Source organism: Stegastes partitus, unplaced genomic scaffold, assembly GCF_000690725.1.
Source record: "Stegastes partitus isolate 25-593 unplaced genomic scaffold, Stegastes_partitus-1.0.2 Scaffold11, whole genome shotgun sequence".
Taxonomy (NCBI): Eukaryota; Metazoa; Chordata; class Actinopteri; family Pomacentridae; genus Stegastes; species Stegastes partitus.
Window position 1 is genome coordinate 1,147,360 of NW_007577742.1, and position 25,000 is coordinate 1,172,359.

At 39.6% G+C, this 25,000-nt stretch overlaps 1 protein-coding gene across 2 annotated transcripts in view; it reads right to left on the reverse strand.

Annotated features, from left to right (window-relative positions):
- The window catches only part of tbck (TBC1 domain containing kinase), a 48,824-nt gene that overhangs the window by 19,112 nt on the left and 4,712 nt on the right, over positions 1 to 25,000 (reverse strand). For both annotated transcript variants that reach the window (XM_008287246.1, XM_008287238.1), the window contains exons 9-23: positions 24,818 to 24,879; positions 24,390 to 24,538; positions 23,300 to 23,438; positions 23,094 to 23,193; positions 22,657 to 22,706; positions 22,401 to 22,530; positions 22,049 to 22,147; positions 21,901 to 21,963; positions 21,524 to 21,650; positions 21,204 to 21,254; positions 21,003 to 21,086; positions 19,935 to 20,020; positions 17,744 to 17,780; positions 14,126 to 14,287; positions 4,858 to 5,030 (exon numbers count right to left, since the gene is read on the reverse strand). In XM_008287246.1, the coding sequence (XP_008285468.1) occupies positions 4,858 to 5,030; positions 14,126 to 14,287; positions 17,744 to 17,780; positions 19,935 to 20,020; positions 21,003 to 21,086; positions 21,204 to 21,254; positions 21,524 to 21,650; positions 21,901 to 21,963; positions 22,049 to 22,147; positions 22,401 to 22,530; positions 22,657 to 22,706; positions 23,094 to 23,193; positions 23,300 to 23,438; positions 24,390 to 24,538; positions 24,818 to 24,879 (1,512 nt within the window). The remainder of the gene's footprint in view (positions 1 to 4,857; positions 5,031 to 14,125; positions 14,288 to 17,743; positions 17,781 to 19,934; positions 20,021 to 21,002; positions 21,087 to 21,203; positions 21,255 to 21,523; positions 21,651 to 21,900; positions 21,964 to 22,048; positions 22,148 to 22,400; positions 22,531 to 22,656; positions 22,707 to 23,093; positions 23,194 to 23,299; positions 23,439 to 24,389; positions 24,539 to 24,817; positions 24,880 to 25,000) is intronic.

Here is a 25,000-nt window from a genome sequence, read left to right on the forward strand (position 1 = left end):
AGTGAGGATTGAGCGGTGTATAGATAATGGGTGGATGGATATATGAATAATCCCTCATACTGTAATTGACAACAAAACTCATAGAGATAGACACAGTAAAAAGAATGCCTGCACATAAAACATGAAAATGTACTTTACAAAAGCTCCTTTGAGCGTGATTTACTCATATTTATTGTTCACATTTGTCTGAGAGGTGTTTTTCATGACATGCACAGATGTTTAAAGAAAGTGCATCACCTTGGAATTTCACATTTTTACCCATTTTTTCTGAAACCTTTACGCAATAGTTTTGGCAAACACACATCTATACATGAAACGTTATCTGACGCTCTCAAGCTGCGTCAGTTTAGAAATCTTCAGTGTAATTGTACATCACGTCCTGACAAGCAACAGAACAGAACAGCAACTCTTGCAGAACAGTCAAAGTAACAGCTGATTCAACATAACATCATCACACACGCATGCCAGTCTCATATGATGCAATCTGAAATATTTTAACACACTTAGTTATTTGGACATTAACAGCAAATTATGGCAGCGATTTTGTATTAGATTAAGTCAAACACTGTCTATATAACGACGATGTCCGTGTGATTGTGTCCAAGCCCTTTTCAGCCAATGCAAGTCTGAGCAAGCGAAGACTTAACAGACCAGTTTTAGTCTTTTACTATAAATCATACCCTACCTAATTAGGAATGCTCAATTCGCTCTGAGTTTTACGTGTTCAAGGGAAGATTTAATGCACAAGCACCCAAAGACTGGAACCGGGGAGCATTCCTGTTTACTCATGGACAACCATTCGCTCAGTCACTGCAACATAAGCTTTACCAGCTGTTCGACGACAGTGAGCGAAACATCTGCTCATCCATAGGGGCTGGGAGTAGCCTTCCATGCGTTGTGCTGCGTTTTGATTTATTCTAACATGTCAAAGCCACCAATGTTCACAATGATTTGGTGGCCAAAACACACCCCAGACTTGTTATGTGAGCTCATCATGTGTTGAGCTCTGGTGAGGTGGATCACTTTCACTGAACATGTGGGAACACATTTAGCTACACAAAGGTGTTATTGCCGTAAAGTCACCACTCACTAGAGTAATGTTTAGTTACAAAAGAGAAAGGTCATCTGACTAACTCAAATGATTGCAGACAGACAGAAATCTGGCTTAAGACTGATGGATTTTAACTAATGATACGGTTGTCCGATGTTTTCTGTTTTGCATTCTCTTGCCACTGACAGAGAAAAAGGAGACGGAGAGCTTGTTTTCTCCTATTCAGTCACTCAGCCCAAGCTGACTGGACAGCAGCTGTCCACTGAGATGGATGTCTGCTCACTACGAGGGCTGAGAATCTGCTGACAGGGCCTCCTGCTCTGTTACCAGAGAGAGGGGCAATGGGAAGGTATGTAACACAAACATGCAGGATATCCATCAGTTCAGTTTCAGCCATGCCATTTTTCTGAATATTTTTGGCTCCGTGGACCGGCGCAGAAAATGGCAGAACTGAACTGTGTGACAGCAGGTCGACACGTTTGCGGCTCCACTGAGCGTCGTGTTGCAAATGTTGCAGAATTTCGGAAGACAGCGCATGTGAAAGTTTCTTCTTTTTTTTTTTTAATTCTTGTTTTTTCAGCATCCTCTTCAAGTTTTTTTTCACGCCATTATTTATTTATTCATCTGTCTCATTCAATTTCAGCTTATCATATACTCAGATTATCTTCAAGAGCATCCTCTAGCAACAGTCGGGTGATGCACACTGAAACCGGTTTAGTTGTTGCTGTTCTACAGTCTTAGCCCACACATGATATTAATGTGTATCGTGTGAGTCTGTGGTCGCTCCAGTCATGAGGCTGACATTTCAACGTGGCGCGGTCCTGCCTGAATGTTTTCACGGGTAGAGCTGGGGTGCACGTAGATGCGAACATGGATCAATGCCACCGCCCATACAAATGAGCCTCGGCCGAATGAGAAAGATTGCAGCAATCACTTGGGCACACAGTAGATAGGACTGACAAAAGTGTTTGTGAGCTTCCTGGACATGATGCATTCAGGTGTGAAAGGCAAACAGGGCTGTGTCACAAGAAATAAACAAAGACAAAAGGCCTGTGTTAAGAATTAAATCAATAACCACTCCTAAAAATTAAGCACGGATGTTTGTTTAAGCATGTGTGTTTAATTCTAATTGTAAATACATTTATGTCCTGTTGAAGTCAAATAAACTTTGCATTAGACAAAAGCATCTCTCGAATTAATCTAACTGAGCAGACTGTGTTTTGTTTATTGCAAGGCAGTTTCTAAAGGAAGTCATCCTGACATAAAAACTTACACAACTCTGAAGGCCAACTACAGTCACTGTGCTGCTCTGCAAGCAGATGCGGATCAATGAAAAGAACAAGTGTTGAGTTACTCTTTGTGCAAACCAGAACGCAGAAAAGAGAAGCAATTATTTGTAGGCTCTGACCTAACAGAATACAAACTGCATGGAAATTATGTCACAAAGAAAATAATGTCACAAGTAACATGTCCCACGCACTCTATAAAGTAATTCAAGGGGACCTATTCTGACCCCTTACTTAAATAAATTGATGCAAAGCAAATATTTTCTGTTGGGCTGCGTTGCATGGGAATGGCATCCACTTAATATTGCGTGTCACTGAAAGTCACATTTCTGTGCTGAATGATTTAAAACTGAATTCAAGTTCATGTATCTTAATGAAATTGGCTTGATAACCTTCCTTTCCTTCACCTTGAGCTCAACATTTTAAATCCCCTTCTTTATCTAAACATGCCTTGGTGTGGCGGCTGCACGGCATCAGGGGTGGAAACAACTTCAGCAGGTGGATCATTGGCTCCACGCTCCCACACCTAGAAATCTGCTTAAGTCGTCGCCTCTGACGGGCCACAGAGATCCGGGTTGACCCACCCAGGACACTCGGTATTTACCACCCTGCCCTCTGGCACACTCAGAGTCATGAGAGCCTGCACCAACGGACTGGAGTGCAGCTTTTTTTCCCCCATGGCTGTGAAGAGTCCGCTGCAGGAGCCATGACACTCCCAGTTTCCAGACTCATTGTAGCAAATGCTCTTTTGCACTTTGGTGGAGTGCTTGTTTGTTGCTGTTTTTGTTGTTTGGATCACCTTTTAGCTTGCTTTTCTTGGACTGTGATCACACTTGCTACTGCAAAGATGATACCAGATTTTGTTGCCCCTTTTTTTTCTACAATGACAATAAAGCTTCTTCTTCTTGACAATGTAAAACAATTAAGATTGGTATTTAAAAAGTCTAAATTCTGCTACAAACAACACATATTCAGTAAAGCTTGCATAAAGCTCCTGGTACCTGACAAGCGTCTATATCTGAGCCTGTACGGCTGGGACAGAAAACAAATCCTGCAGTCTTGTTGTGTACATACTTGATGAGTAAATAAATTAGATTTAGCATTGAATAGAATGTAAATATAGGCTGGTATTCCTATTTTAAATCACCAATTACACAATTTAATACAGAATTTTACTTTACAGTAAAATGAGAATAAATTCTGAATTATTTATGGTTATTCTTGATAGTAACACATTGTTTATGTGGAAATATTAAATGGAAATGACCCCTGCAATAAAAAACAACAGTATAATATAAACAAGGATTCAAGGCCATTTTGGTCACAAACACAGATATACACGGTATAACGCGCAGTGAAATGCTTTGTATACCTGTTCCAAGTATACAAGTATAATAAGCTGTTATTGTCCCACTATTACCTTCTGTTCTGCAAAAATAGAACCTCACCTTAATATTACATATTCTGTTGCTATCAGTGTAATGTTCTTACTGTGTGATTTTACACTGATGGACTAACACGCAGAGCAATCTCAGGCTGGCCTCATTTTTATCCATAGAATAATTCAGATTTTAAATTTCGTCTTATCTCACTTGGTTTATTTCAGCTTATTCCCTTTGTCTTAAATCTTAATTGCTCTACTCGTTCTTAATGGTGTTGTTTTTTTGATAATTTAATATTTTTACTGACAATTTGTTTGCACGCCTGAAACTTGTGTTAATTTGTATCACTGCTCGCGCATATTGTAAATGAGGCCTTTGCCTCAATGTAGCTCGAGTTTGAATAAATTAAAGTTGATTGATTCAGACCCACTGTTAGTGAGAGAACATGCAGACCCATATTCAGCACATAGTTAGTCTACATCCACTTACATTTTCTGCACAGTTATTACTTTGAGAGGTTTTCTTCAGCGTCAGTATTCTATTACAAAATTGAAAGACTATTTCACCAAGATATTCTCATTGTCCTTACCAATATAAGACATCTTAAAAAGCTGAAACATTAACCCGTTATTTCTATTACCAACCTGAAATCTAAGGTGTAATCAGTGGTTTCATGTGTTTAGATGAAGTTAGTCCCTGCTCATATCAGCAGACATACAAGACGTGATGAGTTTTATTCATGTAAAAAGTCCTGTCTATACCTTACTGTACATTTTCTCTGAAACCTGTGTTGTGCCATGTTGAGGACTTTAACCACCAACAACTTTGTTGGGTCAGACAGCTCATTGTCTCAGATAACGGATACCTGGAACAAAGTCTTCTGCTCTACTGAAGATAGTGTTCACCGTAACAACAAGTCACAGAAAAACAAACACCAAGACAGAAATAAAAGCCGACTGTCGTCTTGGTCACTCTGGCTTGAACTCAATTGTCACTGACCCATTAAATAAAGAAAATAATATCATCAGTTCAGGATTTTGTAACGCAAATAATTGATTGAATAAACATCAATTCAATTTAATTAAAGCTTCTTTTTTTTTTTGGTAAAACATGTGCACGTGAAAAGACTAAAACTCACCAGGTCTGTCTTCGGCATGTCCTGGTAGTCGGATGAGTAGTATGTTGTCGTTTTCCCGAAGCCATTGTCACCAGCGACCTTTGGCGGCTGAGCGTGCTGTCGGTACGTAGCGCTCTTTGGAGTCCAACAGAACAGGGTGATGGATTCACGGACGCAGCGCTCAATGTCAATTTCTGTGCAACAAAACGGACAGGAGAGAAAGATGGAAATGCTACCTTCCAAAACTGTGAGCAAAGTCATGAACAATAGAGAAGCCCTGCCATCACTATATAATATTCTGGTGTTTAGTAGGTATAACGTGTATTTACCATCTTAGTTCAGGAGATTAGGACGCTGAAAAAACATGCTGAAGGTGGTGGGAATATCATTTGTTCTGCAGGTATTTGGTCTTAAACCAAAGCACCAAACAAATTCGAAAATTAAACAGATAATGTTGCTAAATGAAATCTCAAAGGATTACCAAAGTAGGGGAGCGTGAATGTGTACCAAATTTAATGGCAATCCATTCAGTGGCTGTCAAGACATTTCAAGTGAAACAAAACACTAAGAACAGAGGGGATTCGGCTAATCTCTAAATTCTCACTTATTACTGTCAACAGTTTACTTCAGCAAATCATTTAACTGCTGTGTGAGAGTACAAATGATGGGAAAAAAAATGAACGGATGAAGAAAATGTAATTTAGTTATAAAGCATAACCGATTATGCAAATGTAATGTGGGAGGTTTAGTTGCAGAAGTGAGCAGCTTGACCTTGGCATTTTGCTGCCATTAATAGTCTTAAGTAGTCATCCAACAGCGCCAGTGGCTCTTTAAGATAATAACTGCCCATCGTTCAGCTGCCATCCCTCATCTCAGCTCTTGTCCCAAAATAAGTTTTCAGCGCAAAGCAAGATTTCTTCTTTCCCCCTGAATGCCTCTGCAGCAGGATCCATCCTTCTCCTGCTTCTTGCATTGAGAATAGAGAGGATTAGGGAACAGGGACTCACTGGATTAGCCGAGGATTTGGGTAAATTAGGAATTCTTTCCTTCACAATCTTTCACACTGACAGCCTCTCTCTTTCACTCCGCTTTTTCATGGCTAATATGCAAGTCAGGCTAATGAGCGCTCCTTGGTATGACCTGCACCTGGCCCAGGCTCAGCTGAAATCATATAGAAGATGTATCTCCCCCCCCTCCTCTGTCCCACAGCAGCAAGTCAAGGTTAGGGGGTTGTCAGCTCTCATGGGATAGGACCGCACAAACTCGGTTACAAGGTCCATTCCAGTGAAAAACATGCTGGTGGTCTGAGATTCCTCACCGACAGGCTTGCAGGCAGTTGAGGGAAACACATTTTCCCTCCCTAGTGCAATGAACGGTGCATGCAATCACTCCTCCTGCTAAAAGAGGTAGAAATGAGGAAGAGGAGATTGATAGCAGCTTTAACAAGCCCTGGGCTCAGCTGGGCATTCCAACACAGCCAATTTCGTTAAGGGGCAATTTTTCTTTTTTGTCAGACAAAATTACATTTTAGTAATTATGTATAGGTGCTGATTGTGGGTTGCGACTTCTTGCCACAAACAGTAGAATAGCAAGATTAGCTAAGAGGCACTTAGGGGCTTTGTAGAATTGGGCTGCAATGCAGTGACAGACAAAAGTAACAACAATTGACAATTCCCTTTCTCAATAATGTAGCTCCCTAATTGTAATCCATGAAGACATTGTTAATAAAAGGTGCATCTGCCGGCATGTAGAAAGTGATTATCTATTGTCCAGAGGTTTGTCCATCAATCCTTCACACAGTAATAGTATACGTCAGTCATAATTTGTTATCAAAACCAGAGGGACTGCAGCACACTGGTGCTCTGCTCCATTTCAAAGTAGAACTAAAACATACAGTGCGTATGCATAATGTACTAATATATATGCATGCTCCAGTATTACAGTATTCCAGGGGTGACTTATATTAATGATGAGGGGACTGTATGGCCCTAAGTCATTTAGGTATCATTCTTGGCTCCTATTATACATATTCCTTCACACAGTTGATGTATGTTGCTGCTTATGCACCATCTCACACTAAAGAAATCAATCCTGGCTGACCCGATGTGTTCAGTGCCATCGTATTTGATCCTAATGAGTCCCATTTCTTAATGTTAGATATTATTCTAATCACCATTCAATGTAGAAGAGTTACAGAGGATACAACAGTATGGCCCATAATATCTACCTGCACAAACAAGCATGATTCCTATAGGAGGTGTACAAAAAAGTAACAGAAAGCCTCTGGAAATATTCTGAATGCACTGAAACTTCTCGTGGCTCGATTTGTTTGGGATATTTACCTCATCCACGAAACCGTGCTGGATCTGCAGGATGTGAATTCATGATAGCTAAACTGAAACTTAACAGAAAAAATATATATTATATATAGCTGTAAATTTAGAAAAATAGACTTGCATTAGATGTAGTTAAAAAAATAAGAGCTTCAACTTATTTTTTGATGAAGATGGTGTTGGCCATTTGAAACAGACTGTCATCTGGGTTTTATTTATTCAGATAAAACACAGCCTCTAACGACGTGCAGCTGTAGTTTATTATACATGTGAAGCTATTTTTGTTTTTGTATTTTTATTTTGTTTTTATTCTTACTTTGTATTACATCATGAAATTGTACAGAAAGCAGCCTGTCAGTCTTCGAAGGCTGTTAATTGCACACTGGCACCAGTCAGAAAAACTGTAACTGACATTATTTATTTCATTTTTGGGTCTGACATTAAAAAACACAACAAAACAAATTCTCCTTATTAATATAAGTGTAGGAACGTTGCTCCTAGTTTGACTTTCAGCACAATTTATTGGAGGGAATCTGAGATGCTTAATAAACATGGCCTCAGAGAAATATACACTGCAGCCACAATTATTTGTATTCTGTCCTCATCATTATCTCTATGCACATGTTCCAACTCCAAACCATATAAATATGAACATTCACTGGATTTAGTCATTTTCGGTTGATACATATGTGTGTAATGATTAATACCTTTTATGAAAATGTGCATAATTATTAAGAAGCTACATTATGTCTGGTTAATTGATACCCAAAAAAATGATTTAACCAACACTGAAAGGAAAAAAAAAATTCAAACCTAACCTTCAGATGGATGCAACACGAATAAACAGCTAAACTACTGAGGTGTGGACACAATCTACTGTTTTATTGCAAACAGTCAAGAGGGCTGCAAATAATGCATGGAGAGTAAAAGGCGCAAATTAAGTGCAAAAGACTTGAGAAAATTAAATGTTAAGCTACAGACGGACTCAAATCAGGCTTCAGCAAGGTGGCAGAGGGTTGCTGGGATACGCAGCTATTGTTAAGAATTGGAGCATTTTGAATAGAAGTGAAAGCAAACCCCCTGGAAGTTTCTGGAAGTTTCAAGATGTTCAATAAAGTCCACTGCATTCATGAAGGCCATGATCTTTATGCAGGATGATGCTCTGACCAATGCATCATGTATCCACTGCTTGGCTCAGTAGCAAGATGACCGACTAATGACCTGGTCCCCCTTCCTGACTTTACTGAAATGCTATTGAAACCTTGTGTGCCCTTCTCAAATGTGAGATTCATAATGAGGGATGACAACACACATTTCTGAGTAACATTTGGGAGGCTGTGGTTGCTGTTTCTGCTAGAACTGAATGTGAACGGATGAAGAAACTGCCACACTCTACTGATGGAATGCTCATGGTAAAGAAGAGCGGCTGTACTGATCACTGAATACTGTTGAAAGGCCAAAAATTATATTTATTTGCCATTTTGTGTTGCTTTCATTTGTCACATATACTGTCAAAACTGAGAATAAAAACAAGTAAGTTGGGAAAAATTCTGTTCATAATGTTGTTGTCCTAAAATTTTGCACAAGTATATATTTAAGTGAGAAGGGTAAAACTCAAATCTCCTTTGTTAAATAGTTTAAAGTTCAGTTTCATTTTGGATTGACTGAGAGCATGTGCTTTTTCAACAATAAAATGAATCCTGAGGAATACAGTTTGCCTGATAATTGTGCATAAGTAATTAAATGTCAAACAACATCACTGCAGCAGAGATGTGGCTTTACAGACGCCTGCTATGTATATCTTATATGGACAGAATAAGCAATGCAGATGTTTTAAAATTAACAAGTAGGGGTCCTCGGACCCTAATAAACACAAATTATACGCTATTGAACAAAATTAGGAAATGGCAAGCAACATTTTTTGGACACATAATAAGGAAAGAGACCCTGGAATATAATGTCACAACTGGAAATATTAATGGGAAGAGAGGACGAGGCAGACAGAGAATGAAAATGATAGACGGACTGACATCATGGCTACACATGGAACGGGCAACAGTCACAATTCAGAAAGCAAAATATTGGATTCGATGGAGAGAAATGATCGCCTACGCTGAATGACATGGCACTTGATTGATTAATTAATTGATAATTGTGCACACAGCAGATATTATCCGGGCTCCTCTTCATGTCAGTTGGTAGTAAACGGATAGGTTTTACCCTGATCATATTTGTACATTCTTTATAAAATGCTCTACAACACACTATTGGCTCAAACCTTAGCTATGAACGAAAATCTGTCATATGTCAAACTTGTCATGCCAAGACTTTGCTAGTCATGATTCTCCTTCTGCTGCTGTTCCCAAGGTGTCTCTATGTGCAGTGTTTCCATAAGCAGATTCAGCAACGCATGGTTGTTTTTCTCAGAGCTAAACGTCTATAACTAGAGCTCATCAGTTCTGTACCCATCTCGGCTCATTGAGGCAGATGCTAATGTCCCGTGAAGGCAAATGCCGCTGCATCATCAGTAAACACACAGTTCCTGTCAGCCGGAGAGCCTCTCTGGTCCATAGTGAATCAATGAAGTCTCCAAACAGGAGAGAGTTGTATAGATTACCTGAGGCTACGAGACTAAGCAAATGGGAATCACAAAATGAGATTAATAGCCAACAAATGGCAAGCTGAGATGTATTGCTGGCTGCAAGGCAAAATGTTGCAGCACAGGTAACCTGTTTCACATTCTGTTTTATTTCATACTCTGATATACTGAGAGGCAAGTTAATCAAAAAAAACCTAATTGAATACAATTCAGCAATGTCTTAGCCTTTTTTGATAGTCTACAGAGGCAAGCAGACTTATTTGTGAAGATGAATTTTATTTGTATGTGCAGTGTTGAGTTACAATTCCCAGTATATGATTCATCTGACATCGTAATTTGCGGAACTAAATGTGACTATCATTTTCTCTGAATCTAGACCTCTCCTCTTTGTTAGAATAGTGGCAACTATAGACTCCTCGGTGTTATGTGTAATAGGCTTGTCACTGAGAATTATTGTCACCAGCCCCATTTACTACCTCGAAAGAGGGAAAGAGAAGAGTGTGTGTGAATCATGTTAGAGCTACTGTCCTGCAATATTATCTTGACTGTTAACTTTTATTCTGACAGTTGCAGGCAGAAATAGACAGGGGGCAGATTTTATTCCACAACTAAATGTCAAGTCTACTTATGCATCTTTCCAAAGTTTAGCCATCTGTCTGAATCTTAGATGAAGACAAATGTATAATGCAAGGACCATTCTCGTTAACCACTGACACAGTCATCACCACTAAGTATAGGCTGTACAAGCTCAAATTGACACAAATCATAATGATGTGTACCTGCCATGAATGGTACAAAGTGGGAAATGATGAGCTCATTCAAAAGCAGGTTTAGACAATCACTAAACTGTAAATTGCTCGGTGTGAAATTGCAACTGCCGATTTGTAATGTGAGTACAGTTCTAAAATGTCTGCTGAATAAAATCTGTAATTCTTTCCTGGAGGGCTTTACATGCAAATTAAAATCAGCTATGTCCCACATTTTTTGAAAATAGTTGTAAAAGAATCGATCTGAAGAACATTCTCTGTGATTTGTTCTTTTGTGTGTGCTACGCAGAGAGAAAGCTGGATCCTATTTTTCTTCTTTTATTATGTCCAGCCAGCAGCAGGGTATGCTTTTCTGGCTCCACACATGCAGTTCCTGTAGTTACAAACATGTGACGCATGTGGAGTCGGCTCTGAAACAAATGAATGGGAGCTTCAGTTGTATGAGGACATCAATTCTGCACGCCTGATGGCAGAAGGAGCAGGTGCAGACCACAAATCACAGGATATCTCCCATAACTCACTGTGTGAGTGTGTGTGTATGTTCATAAACATGAATGTGGTGAGGCAGAGCACACACTGACCTTCACAAGCATTCCTCCAGCACAGGCTGACAAGCACTATTAAAAACCTAAATAACTTACTCATACAATAATGCTAAACCTATGTTTGCTTACAAGTCCTGTGCATTGCAACTCATACACAGCAAGTCAATTGATGATGTGCTCATTCAAAAATCTTTACCATTTAGTCGTTAAAAAAGGAAAATAAGTGCTATCAAATATACGATAATCACTGTATTTGTAAAAACATTTTGCCAAAAATAATGTGTGATAATTTCAACAAGTTGTCTCATAGGTTTTGCCATAGCAGTGAAACACAACAGATCTGATTTGGAACGAGTCTGATTATAAATTGTACCTTAAGCAAGTCTTAAGCAATCACAGCTCTCCCAACATCTTTTTTAAAGACAGTCACTGTCATCGCTCACAATCTCTTGTAAGCTCTTTGTTACTATATTTCAAAAGTTTGTCATGAAAAACATCTTTTGGTGTGGCAACAGTGATTTATCATACGCAAACACTGACTTGTAATTTATCGGCTTACACACTAGGATGCACAGTGTGTCCCGTAACCTGTATTAAAAACACTGGCCTGTAGTCGGGGTTCACTGTGGTCAACTTTGTTAACCTATTGATTTATTGTGAAGCACTGTACAGACCTTCAAACACTTGGTATGATTCATAAATGTTAAAAACTCAATTTTCCATTCTGTGCAGCCTGGATTGTGAATGCATGACAGCTTCAATAACTCTGGAATCCTTGTACAATTTATTTGGTTTGCAGCACCTGATAAGTCCAGTTACTTACTACAAAGCACTGCTTTGAGCTAAATGCTAATATGCTCACAGTGCTGACATGTTGAGGCATTATATTTACCATGGTCACTCACCACCTTAGTTTTTGCATGCCAGCATGCTAACATCTGATAATTGCTCCTAAGACCAGGCACAGTTAAGGCTGATGGGAACCAGCATACATGTGTGGCAAGGAAAGCCCAATAAGCCCATAATAGTAACACCCCTGTTATCTTAGACATGATAAATACTGTGTTGAACCGGCTGGTACTGGATTTAGAAATCTGTGTTTATAACAAGTTACATGAAACTGTCTTGAGTGGAGACCAAAACATGGCTGGAAGCTTAAGTAAACAACTCCTGTTTGAGGTCATTCTGCAGCCCAGAATTCATTCCTAATATAGTTTAGAGTAAGAGCCAGATACTACAGTGTAACTACCCAGGTATACACAAGCTGCAATAATGAGGCTGGCAGTGATCTACAGAAACAAGCTGGCAGAAGCAGCCACTCGCAGGGAATCTTGCCAGAGAAGCTGACTGCAGCTCTCGGCCAACATATTTTACCTTTATATGGAGAACTGGATCTCCTTTTGCCTTCTGCCTCAATCACATGAATCTGTTGGACATGGGCAGTAAAACACAGTGAAGTATGGCAGCACTGAAGTTAGGCAGAAGGGGAGGCTTAGTTTACAGAGTGCTCCAGCGTCCCTTTTGGACAAATCGTCCCCGTCTCTTTTGGTTTTAAAATCCCAATGTCATTCTGCCTTTCAGCAAGAAAAAAAAGGGCTAAGCAGCATTTGGAAACAGAGTTTTAAAGGAAATTGTTTGAGCTATCCCCCAGGCGGAGGTACGTTCAGAAGACATACATTATAAATGCCACTCTCGGACTTTATGTCACTGATACTTTGCTGAAGTAATCGCTTTGTGCATGTGTAAAGGAGAAGTAAAGTGGGTACATATTAAAAGACACTGTTGAGAGTCTTCGTGGTGTGGCATATACAGTCAACAACAACAGAAAAATCCCAGATGTACTGTTGAAGTGTCTGCCTGCACTTTGCTTGAAAACTCCGATGTGGAGGGTATTTGTTAAAAGGACTTGATGGATTCATATAACCTACAGAGTTAATGAAGTTAATAATAGAACATTTCTATCAACTCCGTATAAATAGAATCATCCCATCCTTGATTTGTCAGCCTCCCTCCTGTGTCTTACTTAAGAAAAGAAGAAGAAGTGCTAATCTTCTCTATAATGTATTAAAATCTGCAGGGATTAGCAATCACACTGCAGTGTTAAAAGACTACGTTTCAGCATTTGCCACCCCACCTCCTATTTCTGAACTACAGTAACATGACACTTAAGTCGCATAATGACCCACTAAATAAACCACAATTTGTAATGTTCCTCATCTTTTATAATGACTGTAGGGGAAAAAGACAGATGCAGCCTTGTCAAATGTGACATGTCTTATAGTACACTGGATTATACCCATTTCCTATTCCCTCCCTCCATCCATTTTCTTTGCTTATCTCGGGTCGGGTCGCAGTAACCTGCGGTATTCCTATCTTTTTCTTTTCTGTTAGGACCATTTCCTACCATGACACCATCACCCTGCGTGAGAGCATTTTCTAGGACTGATCTCTTTGTATTAGCAAAGCAGGTAGTTGCCTCAGGCAGCTTTCAACTCTCACACTCATATGCGAACCCTTGGTTTATCCGTTTGTGTCCATCTCAGTTTCTTGCATCACTAGTCCTGCATTAGTGCAACTTCCATCTCCTGGTCATGCTAATTTAATGATATTGTACCGGAGAGGCTGAATAGTAAGTCTAAAGTTCTGAATGAAGATGATGTAAATGCTGACAATTCCCAGGGTGCAGTGATTGACTGTTCAACGGAGTGCAGAGCTGCCAGCTTTGAGGATATCATTAACTCAGACACATCAGCGCACATTAGTACTCTGAGGAACAAAACACCTCCCACTAATGCCAGTTGCTGATACAGATGGACAGCCCTTAACTCAGGTTTAGAAAAGGCAGAAAAAGTGCTTTGTGATTTTATTTACTACTGCAGGGATCTTAAAGCTTATCGCATACAGAAAATGGTAATAAATACTGTAAGACTCTTGTTAATTCTCAAGCAACATTCAGTGTTGCATGAGTATAGAATGGAGCAGAAAAAGGAGATAATCAAAAGACAGTGTACATAAACAGACGTGCATACCAGATGATATTCTCACCTGGCAGATCAGAGAAGAGTAAGATGCATTCATTGAAGCCATTAGCCAAGAGACGGTCCCTGAGCTGCTGCAATATGGCCACGCCGATACAGAAGGGGAACGAGGAGTTACCCAGCAGCAGTGTATCCCACAGGTGGAATATCTTGTGCAGTGGAAAAACATCTGTATGGTGGGTGCAGAAATAAACACAACAAAAGCAAGATTTTACAAAATGACTGCATTGAAGAGCCCCTGAAAACAAATCCCTCCAGAGATACACAATGGGATCCTGCAAAAAGGGACAATGGCATGCAACATGAACACAGTGAGAAATGGGGTATCAGGTTGTGTATAATGAACATAATTTGCATGTGCATAGCACATTTACTTAACATGGCTCTATAGCTCTAAAATGGGAAGCTCACTAAGCAAAACTGTGCATTGGCAAGGATGCCTGGAAGGATATTTGATGTGGGGGAGGCAGCCGGGAAAATGTTTTTAGGTGGGTGTTGTTGTGGAAAAATGACAGGGAGAACATCAGGGGGCTGAAGAGCTTTTGAGCAAGAAACCTGCGCAGGTTATTTCAAGCTAAATAAAACCCCATCCTGATAATGTGTCCCAGTGCAGCTATTATTTTACTCATATTACTTTCTGGATTCTAAAATTTAAGGTTTCCCCTCAGTTGAGATTTATGCACAAGAACCAGTAAGGTCCACCTGTTTATATCATCCCAGGGTTTCCTAAGGTGGATGCTAGTCAGCAGACATGTGTGTGGGCAGAGTGTGACTGTGGTGAGGCTGGCTGAGAGAGCAAGAGTGCTAAGGAAATGCCTGGGAGGGTCTGCACCACATTAGCAGTCAGCTGAGTAGACTGGTGCATGTGAGTGACAGGCAGTGTGTCTGTGTGTGAATGGAAGATGACCCTCCAACCTTGTCTCATATTGGATTGGGGACATTAGCAGTCAGAAGGGCACACCTCCTGAATACTGGACTCCCACACTTCCTCAGGGGGGAGGACAAGGGGTAAAAGGGTCACAATTCACACTCTTCACCCCAGGAGTGGTCTCTGTGTGAGCGCATACCCGTGTGTGTTTAACTGAAGAAAGAAATACCTCGCCGCAAAGCGCAGGGTTCAGCTAGATCAATGAATCAAGTGCACCCAGACCCATTTGGCTGCAATTAATGTAAATCACAGGTTGCATTGTGTCTGCGAGAGAACGATTTACAGTAAATTCATATAGAGAAGGCAAGGAGTCATTCAAACAGCATGATGGGGCTGCCTAGAAGGTTAATGGAATATAATTTAATTTATAACAATGATGTGTGGCCCCTGTCCCTAACCATGCTCATACTTTAGAGAATTACCTTCACCATGGACAGATAAAAGCACAGTGCTGCTATCAATTGCTAAACTTCATGCTGAGAGCATACACACACAAAAAAAAAAACTTCTATGTACCTATGATTCAAAACAGAAGGTTAAAAGAACTCACCGTGATGCTACTAATTGAAATCAAGTTTGCTCTGAAAACAAGGACACCTGCTAAAATGTGCCCAGACTGGCATCATTATAATTTTTTTGCATTCAGGTTGAGTGCAAAGTGCTGGAAACCATTTGTTTATACTGAGACTCTTTTTTTCTTTTTCACAGCATTCTCTGGAACTATATGCAGTTGCCAGACTCCAAAAAGATGCCAAAAAGTATTTGGTTATGCAAAATTAGATCTACAAAAACCAACTCATTTCCATTAAATAATATATTGTATTTTTTGACAAATCGGTTTCACAACTAACGTTAGAATAATGATTAAATCCTCAGCAGTTTCTACATGTGACTTATCTGTGAAATATCTAGATATCTAAAATTGAACAATCATTTCACACATATGACCTAGTAAATGAGGACATCCAGTTAAGTGACATCCAAAGGTGGCATTTTCCTTCCCTGTGCTTGCAGGAGGATGACAAAACATTATAAATACTTTATATCATCACGCTGTCCAATTTAAAAACATCAGAAACTACACTCTTGAGAGATGACTTACCATTTTTCAGCACTCATAAAAAAGCTTTTAGATTTCTGCAGAGGTTGAACATTGCAGGGTAATTAGCTAACAGAATATATTTGAGAGGTCCCCATTGGATATTTTATCCATCGCCAGCAGTAGATGTATGGATCTTATAGTGAACAGTTCTGCCAATAAGACCTTAAAAGCTCCTCCAACAATTTTTCCAACATTTTTTTATTTATCTAAAAGCTCATGTTTATAGTGCTTCCTGCATCTATTGGTCCTGTTGAAAATGTAATAATGATTATAAGAAGGAAAAGATATTGAGGTAGGATGTCAAATACAGCTTTCAAACCAGAGCACAAGATAATCAAAGTAAGCTGTTTATAAATATAGGCATAACACGTTAATAAAAAAAAATAATAATAAAAATAACGCCCTCCTCAAGGTTTTCCTGCGAGAGACGCAAGCTTGCCGATAACTGTTGATGCATTTTTATAATGTATTAAATCCATATTCATTAAAGGCTTTTTATTTTTACCATTCCAGAGTTGAGCGCTTGGAATTGATTTTGTTTGCTACATCCCACCCATAGACCCTGACGGATTGTTTCCTCCTGTATTGTTTACTCTTAAATATCACCTAAAACATCTTTTCATGAGCTTCAGGTTGGAATACATTAATCTTGCATCCTTAGCTGACTGTAAAATCGTGCAATGCAATCTATAATGGTTGCGATAGCTATATGATAGTAAACATCCTCTATGGTTTGTATACAGAGTTTCATAAAATATATAGAGTACAACCGAATGTTCGAAATCTTATTCTCCAAATTGATCGTCACTCTTTAGAACTGCAGCTGTCACTTTGGATTATTATTCGTGATGCATGCAAGCAGTATTCTGTTTATTTTAACTGCTTGACACTTATTGGATATTCAATTTATTTTATAATTTAATCAGATTTTTTATTTTATTTCCAAGTAATCACACTTTTTCAAAGCGTTAGAAGTCCCACAGATGTACTTAGGGTCATTCCCTGTCTGCTTCTACAGATACTCCATTGCAAATTCAACTCAGCAAGACAAGCGAACCTCAGTTGTAAACTGTCCAAACTGTCATGGATCAGGCTATAAATCAACTAAGCAAATTCCAACCCCTGATGTAGAATGTACAATTGAAAGCTCTGGATAAATCTAGCAGGATTTAACACTTTGTCCAAATATTTGATGTTCGAGGGTATTTTCATCTTTTCCCCACGTGGAGAAAAAGCAATGCACTGAGCAGGTGTCTTTTCAGCCCAGTGCTGGGATTTTTTTTTTCCTTCAATTTATTCAGATAAATACAAAGTAAACACAAATGTGCAACTGAAAATCTCAGATAGCGTAGCACTGAGCAGCCGAGTCCTTTCCGTTCAGGACTGGAATTAATTAGCAGCTGTAATAAAGGTCACCATGGGGGAAAAAATAACACAAAAACCTTCAGAACTTGTCCATACTGGAGCCAGTGACCTTTTCAGTCTCTTTCATTGATACTCTAATTGAAGCAGTTTGAAAACACCCTCTGAAAGTTTTTTGGATTATGCCACATCATGTCGACATCGTGAGGACAAAAAAGGGAAACAATACTTACGGGTAAACATAGTCAGGAACCAGGGGATTGCATAAAGCTGTGTGGAAGGAAGAAAACACAAAAAGGACAAAATAAAATAAGACACACTATGAGTAGATTGATGATATAGCATTCATTTGAGTGTAATATTCAATAAGTTAAAATAAAGTGAGCACGGCTGTAATGAAATGAATGAACTGTTTTTTATTGGAGACATTTCAGTCTTTAAGAAAAGCAGCACACATGGCTGCACATTTCTACAGCCTCTGAGGAAAAGAAACAGCAATAAAGAGCAAACTGCTGAGTTTGGTTATTAGCCAATGGGGAGAAAGTTAACAATGAGTCTCACTATACCAATCTTGTTATCCCTCTTTCTCTCACTTCCTTCACTCTCTGCAGTCTGCACTTCCCCTCGAGGAAATGCATGAAATTGAAATGAAAGAACGCATACTAACACACAAACATTTCACCATTAACCAACTGCTCTAACACCTGCCATTTGCTGGCCACTGTCGCCGGGGCTCTGTAATATTCAGCAGCGAAAGGTCTGGAGAAGGAACACTGGAGCTTATCTCAGCCAGTTAATTGATGGCTAATTGCGAGGGAGCTGGTGACTGTTCAGTGGACCTCTCGTGTGCCCGAGAGTGATGAGCTGGAGAGAGAGCCACTGCACTCCAAGTCTCATCCTCAGTCACAACAGCAGCAGGACTGCGAGTCTGTCCAGATTGGATTAGTGTAGGTGTAAATGGCAGACCCAGGAGAGGAGATGTGGCCAAATTGAAAGTGGCCTGAATTAAACCACTGGCTACATGCAATCTGACTCTCTGCCTATAGCATTACTGGAGCACAGTCCTTGAATGCCCAATGTTTCCAAAGATTACTTGTGGTTTTTGCGTGCTTGCCCAAGATTTTTTTTTTTTTTTTAATGTATTAAGCAAGCAATGTTTTGGTGTGCATATTTGAGGAACCAAATCCTCTCATACTGCAGTGACATTTGGCCCTTTAGGGCCAATGGATTGATTGCCTCAGTGAAACAACAGTTCAGAGTCCTCTGTGAAGTTCACAAAGGAAAAAGGAAAGGGATTTATAGTCTGTAAAGTCTAATTGCTGGGATTGACATCAAGTATGAAAGCTGTATCAACAAAGACTGTTCCAGTGTTATCCTGGCCTGACAATGAAAACAGGCATACAAAGTCTCCTTTGAAAGGCAAGTCAGTGCTGGTAATGCTGGTACATGCAAGTCAGCATTCATAATTCAGTTCAGTTCAGTTCTATTTATATAACACCAATTCACAACATAAGCCATCTCAGGGCACCTCGCAGAGTAAAGTCAAGACCTTACAATATTAACAGAGACAGAAAAGCAACCATTCCCTTAAAGCAGACACTTGGCGACAGTGGGGAGAAAAAAATCCCAAGCATGCCTTTCTTTGAAAAGCTAAGTCTGAACAACATAGCAGCCAGAAATCTGAAAGAATCCCAACAGGACATCTGTTCAAGATGTGTCTTTGTTTAAAAAATAGCACCAACACCTACATGCAACAATTCTTTTTTTCCTACATGCTTTCACTTCTGACAGACAATCAACAAGCACAGTTTGGTGCTTCACTAGCACCACTTTAGAGCTGCAGCATCAGAAACTGAAGATAAGGAGGCTTAAATCCTTGACTCCTCGGTGTTAAAGACCCCACTTTTCATTGGGTAATGTCTCAGAGGCCGGTCCACAGATGACACACATTTATCAGCACACCAACTGAAACCCTGGAGAGACAGTGGAGACTTTAACCTTGTCACTGTCTGAGCAGAGCTATAAGAAGGAAAGCGAAGGGCAGGAAGAGGTGGCACAAAGTAAGAGAAATAAGGTAAGCCTGGCAGAGGACAATCATTAAGTGTGCCTGGCAGACATTAGTCGCTGTATAAATCATCAGCAGTGGACTATGGGGAAAACTTGACCCTGACCAATTCTGGAAAAGCGGATGTGAAACAAAAAAAAAATGCCACTGACAATGAAAAGATATACATAGCAATGTATGGATGGTCATTTCCTTTGCCCCTGGCATGGAACATGAAACTGAATATAATTTCTTACTATCTCTGACTCCCCATTAAAGATAAACTTGCAATAAAAGGCAAATGTTGCTGTGCTAGTATGTCCTGCACTGCTGCCTATTGTCATCAGTCTGTCAGGACACTTGCACTCTCTGTAACTTACATCTGGGATGAAGCCAATCTCATTTAGATGGTTGCTTAGCTCTGGGTCATGGAAGGCAATCATTTGAGAGAAGACAGTCAAGTACTCTGAAACAAAAAGCGAAAGGGCAAAAGGTCAATGTAAAATCTATTGTGTAGTTTTTGCACTGAAATCAAAGAGAGCAGGCTTCACCAAACAAGACTTTGTAGTAATCAATAGAGAATGCAAGAGGTACCTCAAAATACAGAAACAAACAGAAACCTAACAAATAAATGCTTGCATCTAGTAAATCAGGCATCACGTAATGAGACTATCTGTTATCTTATGTCACAGATTCTGTGGGGGAGAGCGGCAAATTTAAGACCCTTTTTTTCATTTTCTGTGTTTGGAATGATCAAAAAGAGGCAGAAAACAAAAATGTTGTGCGTAAACCACCAATCGACTGCACAACCTTGGAAACTAACTTTTGTATGTGTTGAATGAAAAGTCAAGCTGCGTAAAGCCATGCTACTGCCATTCTTCACACTGTAAGTCAACAAAAGAGCTCTGACCAGACAGATAAACATTAGCCAGTTCTCCAGGGCATCTAGCAGTGGAAAGAAATGATAATAGTCACATTCCCTACAGAGTTCAAGAGGTGTATGGTGCAGCTGTTTATCAGTCACGTAGGAATTGCTTGTGACATTTCTCTGCAGGCATTTGCAGTTTCATTTGTTTCCCTATCTCTAAATGATGTGGCTCAGCTGCAAACTCCATTAAGACAGACTGAAATTAGTTTTCACAGCTTAGGAGCAACATGGAGCCAAAATTTAATCAACATTGAGCTGACGGCCTGATGCTTGGTGCCAGCTGATGATAATTTGTTTTTGAACTTAACTGAATGGTCTGACCATGTTTAATACTTATTACTTAACTTGCAGCGACGGTTAAGAATATGAGCTCAGCAGCACTGGATGGTTGAAGTGGAAACGAGTAAATTAGAAAAGTGAAGCGGAGGGTGTAATTTATATCACAATCAGGAGAAACATAAACGATCAGACGACTGTATCAGTAACTTCTGCAGAAAATGTTTACTCTGGTAAAGCTCACCTTGGATGACATGAGAGTTGTCCTTTAGGAAGAAGTTGTACAGGTACTTTGGGATGAAGGCAGACATGCAGGCATATGCCAATGCTGCGAGGAGAATGACATAAAGATGAAAGAGAGCAGAAAGAAACACAAAGTAGAGATAAAAACCACTCAGCAGTGATAAAAGTAAATTATTCATTTAGTTGAAATTCAAGTCCCTACCTTCATTGTTGAAATTCAAATACAGGAATGGGGCACAAAGCGAGTCCAAACCTGAAATAAATATAAAACCAGAACAGTTCATTATACAAATTTGTTGTAGGGTAACGCTGCTGTAACTAAAACGTGACATGACCACCATCTAGTGTCCAGCTCCGCATAGCACAACAGTGAATCAAACAAAATGAAGCGAGAGAAGAACACAAAAAAAAAAAAAACACCTGAGGAAAAAAAAAAAAAAAAAAACACCTGAGGAAAACGAACCAAAATAGACTTAAGAAAAAAACGACTGAGTGGAAGAGGTTGACTTGGAAGTGACTGACCCTGCCAGTAGACCAGATCGGGGTGAGAGACCACCCAGGCCTTCAACACACGCCTGAACTTGATGTGGCCCTGAGGAGACGAGAGCAGCTCATCGTACTGGTGGCAACGTGGGATGTCCACCTCAATCTGTAAATAATTAAAATAATAAATAAATAATAAAGTAAAATTCAATGAAAATATACAGGTGGGCGACAAGTTAAAGGAAAAACATAAACCCTTGATGCCAAGAGTTCAGAGACTCAGAGAATCAAGGTGCACTGAAGCTGTTCTAACACTTCACTTAGACATTTTTATGTTGGTTTTTCCTTTATCTGTCACACATCTGTATAAATTGATGCAATATTTTGCTTTGATGTATTTTTAAACAGCTGTCTACCTGTCTGTCAGTTGGTATGGGTGTATCTTTGTCTATGCTCTCATATTTAGCTTGAATGTCACCCTGTGGAATAAAAAAAGAAAGTGATGCCATGAACAAAGTGAAAATTGCACCTTTTCCTATGACAGAATGTCAGTTTATTTTGTACCTCAATGCCAAGTAGTGCAGCCCACGCCAGTCCTCGAACAAGAGGAGGAATATCCACTCGAGCCTCTTTCCACACCAGGTTCTTCTTGTAAGGATAGGCCTGAAGACAAAGCAGAGCATACATCACCCAGTTTTAATCCAACAATAGTGTGTTAAATAATAATTATGGCAAAGGAGGCAGGGAATAATATTCGAGTGGAAACAATCACTTATAGGCACTTGTTTTAACTGGTAAATACACACTTGTGAGGAGCATCCCGTGTGCAGGGTGTGTCCTTGTGTGTGTGTGTGTGTGTGACTGGAAGTGAGTGCACGTGTTTGTGTGTGCGTATGAATTTGTATGGAGCCCAGACCTTGAGCAGCCTGTCAAAGAGGATGATGCGGATGAGCTGGTACTCGGTGTCTCTCTCGCGGATGATGAGTGGCAGCGTGACGGTGGCCGACAGCTCATTGCTGCTGTTGGACTGGGGCAGACTTGACTGTCTGAAGGAGGGAGAAGTAAAGGCAATATGACATTACCCAGGCCAAAATAAATGATGGGGTGATGTGAAAAATAGTGACAGGGGAGGAGAGGATGACAGCACTAAGTTCAGGATGGAGAGTGCTTACTCGTCTTCCAGTAGAGGGTAATAGGCTTCTCCAGCGACATCCTTCAGCCTCTGGAAAAAAAAAAAAAAGAAACCACTTATTCTCAAAACCTTATGTGACACACAGGTGTTATGAAAATGCTTTTTGACACCAGTTACAACACAGCAAAACAGTGAAACTATTTACACATGTGTGTTTGTCACCAGTGTGAATCCACCGTGTTCAAAACGGGGACTGTTTCACAAAATTAAACAATACGCTGAAATAAATGATTAACTCCTGCAATGCACAAACAGTTATCAATTAAAAAATGTAAAAATGAGTGAGTGCAGTGTAATGATGCAGTGCTGCTGAAGGAAAAAGTGAAGACAACTGCAAACAAGCGCAGTAATTTGCATGCAAAGCTGTACACATTTACACAGTACGGTTAAAGTCTGCTGATGTGAGAGTTGTCTTACATTTCTGAGCTGGCACAGAGACAGTGTCACAGTTGTGTCATCGAGCAAGAAGCTGCGATCCCTGCCCTGGCCAAATGACTCCCCATCCTCCAAGACAAAGCTAGAAAGAAGAGCCAGTAACAGAGGCGGATGCAAAAAAAGTTTAGTAAGTCTTTAAATGACCAAAAACTAGCAAAAATCTGAAGCGATATTTGGGTGTGGTGTACTTTGGCAGTGTGCAGATTGGAGGTTTGGACTGAATGATTTCCTTGTTGGTGAGCTCCTTCTCCAGGTCTCCGCCCGCCAGGCACCACAAATGGTACACTTCATCTATGGCTCGTTCCGACAAGTAGTCTTCATCGTCATCTGATATCACACACACAAAATATTAATACTTCCTGACAGACACAGCTGCCACTACAACATATGTACGTGGATGACTGTTGACTAGCAAGTGGAATTAACAATACATGACAATGAGATGTTTTACTTCTAAGGAAGTGAAATGCTGTTTGGATAAAATTACACTTATAAAATTTGTATTTGTGACTGTATCAGGCCCATAACAGGTAAAAAAAAAATAGATTATATCTAATAAAATCTGCAAATCCGAAACTAGAGCGCATAGAAAAAACTTTCCACTGTCAACATGCTCTTTAATGTGGAACTCGACATTGTGAACAGAAGAGGGTTTTGGAATTAAACACAGGATTTTATCTGAAACAGATGGTAAAAAATGAAAAAGTCATCCTTATCCACAAAAAAATACAACTTTTACATATAGTCATGTGTATTTTCAGGCAGGCTTTACATACAGTATGTTTCATTCGATTTATAAAAAGGGACTAATTACACTATGCAGTTTCTGTAAATAAAAGGTAGAAGCAAATCTACTAGAATGTCAATGAGACTGCAGTGAGGAATTAACAGTTATTAAAATGTGATGCACTCATCTTTTAGCCAGGGTTTTTTTTGCTTAGAAAGACAGACTGTACAGTGAAAGACTGAAAAGGCTGATTAGATAAAATGTCATTTGAGCTATTAAAAGTAAAATTACTTTTATAGATTCTTATAAAATTAGTAAGAAGCTCGAGCCAATCTTTTGACATTAACTACTATGCCTCTATTACCAATTCTGATCCCAGCATGTTTAATTACAGCTGCTTCAAGAGAGACAGTTAGTCTTCAAGACAGTGTATTTTTGAGGTTTTTAGCCAATAGGAAAACAGGTTTGACATGTGGTTTGTGTTTATGTTGCGGACTGTATGCCAGTGTCTGTGTGATCTGCATATTCATTTGTGTGTAGCTGCTGAAGACCTTTGCAAAGGTCACTGATGTCATCTGGGAGCTCCAGATGTGCGCAGCGCAGGGAGGAGGAGAACAGGCTCACGGGCTTTTGGAAGGGCGTATAGTGACAGGAGATGCCATCAAACACAGGATCTCCCAGCAGCTCTGCAGGGGTTGGCCTGATGTAGAGACGGCAAAGACATGATGGTCATAACGGCAAAATATCCACAAGCAGTTAACTGTAATTTTAAAAACTATAATAAACATTTACTAATATATGTATAAAGCCATAAAAGTTGTTTTTAATGCAGTGTTAGCTAACAGCCTCCATTTGTTTATTTTAGTATAATTTCATGACTTTGTTATAACATGATGGATCCTCTCTGACATACATTTTTAGAAATTAAATGGCAAATGCCCTCTAACAGGATGTGATATATAACGGAAACTGTATTTACCTTTTAGATGGAAGAAAGGTCAAACATTTCCTTAATAACTCAAGAACATTCTCAGGCAGTTCCTGTAAATATTAGACAAATATTTATTATTATTATAATCATTACTTTTATGCATGCAATAATTCCACACAGCCAAGAAATGCCAGGAAGTGTTTACAAATTAAATGTGTGTAATTAAATACA